Source organism: Theobroma cacao, chromosome 5 (assembly GCF_053813885.1).
Source record: "Theobroma cacao isolate CCN51 chromosome 5, ASM5381388v1, whole genome shotgun sequence".
Taxonomy (NCBI): Eukaryota; Viridiplantae; Streptophyta; class Magnoliopsida; order Malvales; family Malvaceae; genus Theobroma; species Theobroma cacao.
This window is the reverse complement of record NC_142643.1, coordinates 42,753,621-42,756,512: the sequence shown is the minus strand read 5'-3', so window position 1 is coordinate 42,756,512 and position 2,892 is coordinate 42,753,621. Positions and strand designations below refer to the sequence as shown.

The following is a 2,892-nucleotide window of genomic DNA, read 5'->3' as shown; positions in this document are numbered from 1 at the left end:
TTGTTGCAATGGGCCAGAACAGTTAATTGGATTTGCCCTTAGAACAGGGCCTGAGATCTGCCTTTCAAACTTCAAAACCATTGAGCAAAGAACCCACGCAAACTTGCAATAGCGCATCGCAACGGCACCACCCACTTTTCTTCCCCTTTATGTGATTCTTGCATTTTTAATATAAGAGAAAATATTATAATTCGAATCTAAAATATTTATCAAAAATTTATCTTATATCCTTACTAATTGCTTTTGTAATTAAAAATTAAAATAAATGAAAATGACCATGCTTAATTAATTTCATTTCACTTATAGTAATTGTATATAATTTTGTAATCTCAATTATTCATAGAGTATGAGAATTTATATAATTTCAATCATTGTGATAAATTTTGAAATTAATACAATAAGATTATGAGATAGTTAAGGATTCGTCGATCCTTTCATATTATTTAAAATCATGTTATATTAAAAAAGTTAAAACTTATACTTCATATTATCACATCATAAATCTCAACTAATAATCGTTACAAATCAGACAATAACATTTTTGTGGAATTCCATCACCCAATAGCTATAAGCACGACAAACAAGTCTAAAAGTTGAGAATCCAGCTTTTTTTGCCAATGCCTCGTACTCTTCCTTTGTCCTCTCTTTTGCACCAGGGACAACGATAAACAAGCCTGCGTCAAGTGTTAAGGTATTCTTGGTCACAATGTCGGTCATGGGAGACTCTGGCACAACTAATTCCACCACTACCACTTTACCAAACTTTGGCAAAGCATTGTAGCAATTTTTCAATAACTTCAAGCATCGATCATCGCCCCAATCGTGAAGTATCCACTACAAAATTTCAAGTTAAAATTACTTTTTAGATTAAATAAAAATTAAATTTAATGATTGAAAGTATGTAATCAATGAATATATATTGAACTACAGATCTTTCGCGTGTGTATAGGTGTGGTGTATGCACACACATATACTAACCTTCATGAAAATAACTTCTCCTTGAGGAACTTCGATAAACATATCTCCTCCGACATGGTCAACACCTAAAATAAAAAAGGACAAATGAAAAATTATTTCTCCAATCAGCCAAAGTTGGGGTAAGTTTGAAGAACAAATTAAATTACATTGAGAGCAGAGAACACCATTTGTTCTCTTCTAGATTTTCTGTGCCAAAAAAACCTTCGAACAATAGCAAGACAGGAAAATTATCTATTGAATTGATTACCTAAGAAATGGGGTGCATCTTTAACAACATGGGGCAAATCAAAGTTAATGCCCTTAATTTGTGGATACTTGGAAACTATGAGCTTGAGATTTATACCCAATCCACCTCCCACATCTACAAGTTGGTTTATGCCTTCAAACCCCTTATATATTTCCAGAACTTTTTTCATGATTATGGCAGTCTGGTTGCCCATTGTATTGTTGAATTTGCCACTTATTTCATCATTTTTGGCAGCAAGCTCAAACAAATCCATCCCATATGCCTTGACCAAGGGTATGGCGCCACCTTCCAATGTTGCTTCTCTCAAGTGATACCTGCATAAGTGCATGTACAACAAAATTTGTTCACTATTATGAACAATATTGTAATATCGACATGATTTTAATTAATTAAGTGAACTACAAGAAACTAATTTAGAGTGAACTCTGAATAAAATTTAACTGAAAAGGAATAGAAGGATTTTGTCGACAAATACAAATACTGTCCATTCTGATTAAGTTTATACCAAGGCAATAACAATTAGGATCCCTTTTGGGATATCCTGCAAGTAAGAATTTGAAATTCCAACTTGAAAGTCTATTAGGTTCTAATCCGGGAAAGCGAAGAGGGACATTTAATTATAGGATAAAAAAGTAATACCAAGCTCCAAGCAAATATTTGTCCGTTGAAGTGGTCAGTGTCGGAATAAGGGAAATTCCATCATCATTGTGAAGGAAATATTTTGCGACGGGTGCTAAACCATATAATCTTTGAACATGTCCATCTTCGTTAGTGGCAAGATCGCATGTTAGAATGGAGTGACTAGCAAGAACACGAAGAATGCGGTCAATGATTGATGAAGCATCAGGGTTCTTCGTAGGAAGGTGAGAGGCAATCTCAATAGGAGAGAGCTTGCAGCCTGCAGGGCCAGCTTTTGCAATGATCTCTAACAAATCAAGATCGATGGCAGCTTTCAAGACCATAGGGAGAGTCGTAGACATAGCTAGTTGCATTGCCTGATGAAATGCTTCTTCTTCTTCATTTGCTGTAATATTCTGATTGTCTAGTTTTGAACTCATTTTTTCTTGAGTATTGGAGACGGAAAACACAAAAGAGTGCAGTGATGAAGTGTTAGCTATGTAATACTGAAAAGTCTAGTACTGCACCGAGAGATTATATAGAAAATCTTAATTTTGTTAAAGAAGAAGATCGGCACGTAAGCAGAATAAGTTTTCAAGTCAAAGAGACGTGTTTTGATTTTAGCTTCGTACAGTAATTTATCAATACTTTCTGCAGTTGTTAGGAATTGTTAATCATGTAATTACGTAGTCAACTTGGCATTGGAGATGGTTGCTGACTACCGCCACTATTTGTAGAGGACCTTGTAGACATATTTGATTCAGTGGTTGATATTTGATCTTTCTATTTGAAGAGACAAATTCAAATCCTTCCATCTCCAAATCAAAATGAAATGTCAAACACCTGTATCTTTCTCATCTCTAGTATTCAAAATGGCCTCGACTTTGGTACCAAGTCTTGCGTCTTTAAGCAAACATTTTCTAAATTTTATCTTAGAAATTTTACTCTAATTTTGTCCAATATATCGAAAACGTTAATTTGCATGCTAGATGGAAAATGCTATACCTACTTTAATTTTTTAAACACTTAACTGACATTTCTTTGGAAAA

The 2,892-nt window shown here is 34.1% G+C and overlaps 1 protein-coding gene across 1 annotated transcript; it reads right to left on the bottom strand.

The window, feature by feature from the left end:
• Positions 1-411: 411 nt before the first annotated feature.
• Positions 412-2,353, bottom strand: LOC108661886 (caffeic acid 3-O-methyltransferase-like). Its single transcript, XM_018120813.2, has 4 exons — positions 1,865-2,353; positions 1,226-1,539; positions 979-1,043; positions 412-834 (listed from the first exon to the last, which is right to left on the bottom strand). The coding sequence occupies exons 1-4, from the start codon at positions 2,281-2,283 to the stop codon at positions 526-528; spliced, it is 1,107 nt and encodes a 368-aa protein (XP_017976302.2). The 5' UTR covers positions 2,284-2,353; the 3' UTR covers positions 412-525.
• Positions 2,354-2,892: the final 539 nt, after the last annotated feature.

Coding starts and splice junctions, on each gene's coding strand:
- LOC108661886 (XM_018120813.2), bottom strand. CDS start 2,283: ATGAGTTCAAAACTAGACAATCAGAATATTACAGCAAATGAAGAAGAA. Junction 1,540..1,864: donor AAATATTTGCTTGGAGCTTG/GTATTACTTTTT, acceptor GCACTTATGCAG/GTATCACTTGAGAGAAGCAA. Junction 835..978: donor GAGAAGTTATTTTCATGAAG/GTTAGTATATGT, acceptor GAAATTTTGTAG/TGGATACTTCACGATTGGGG.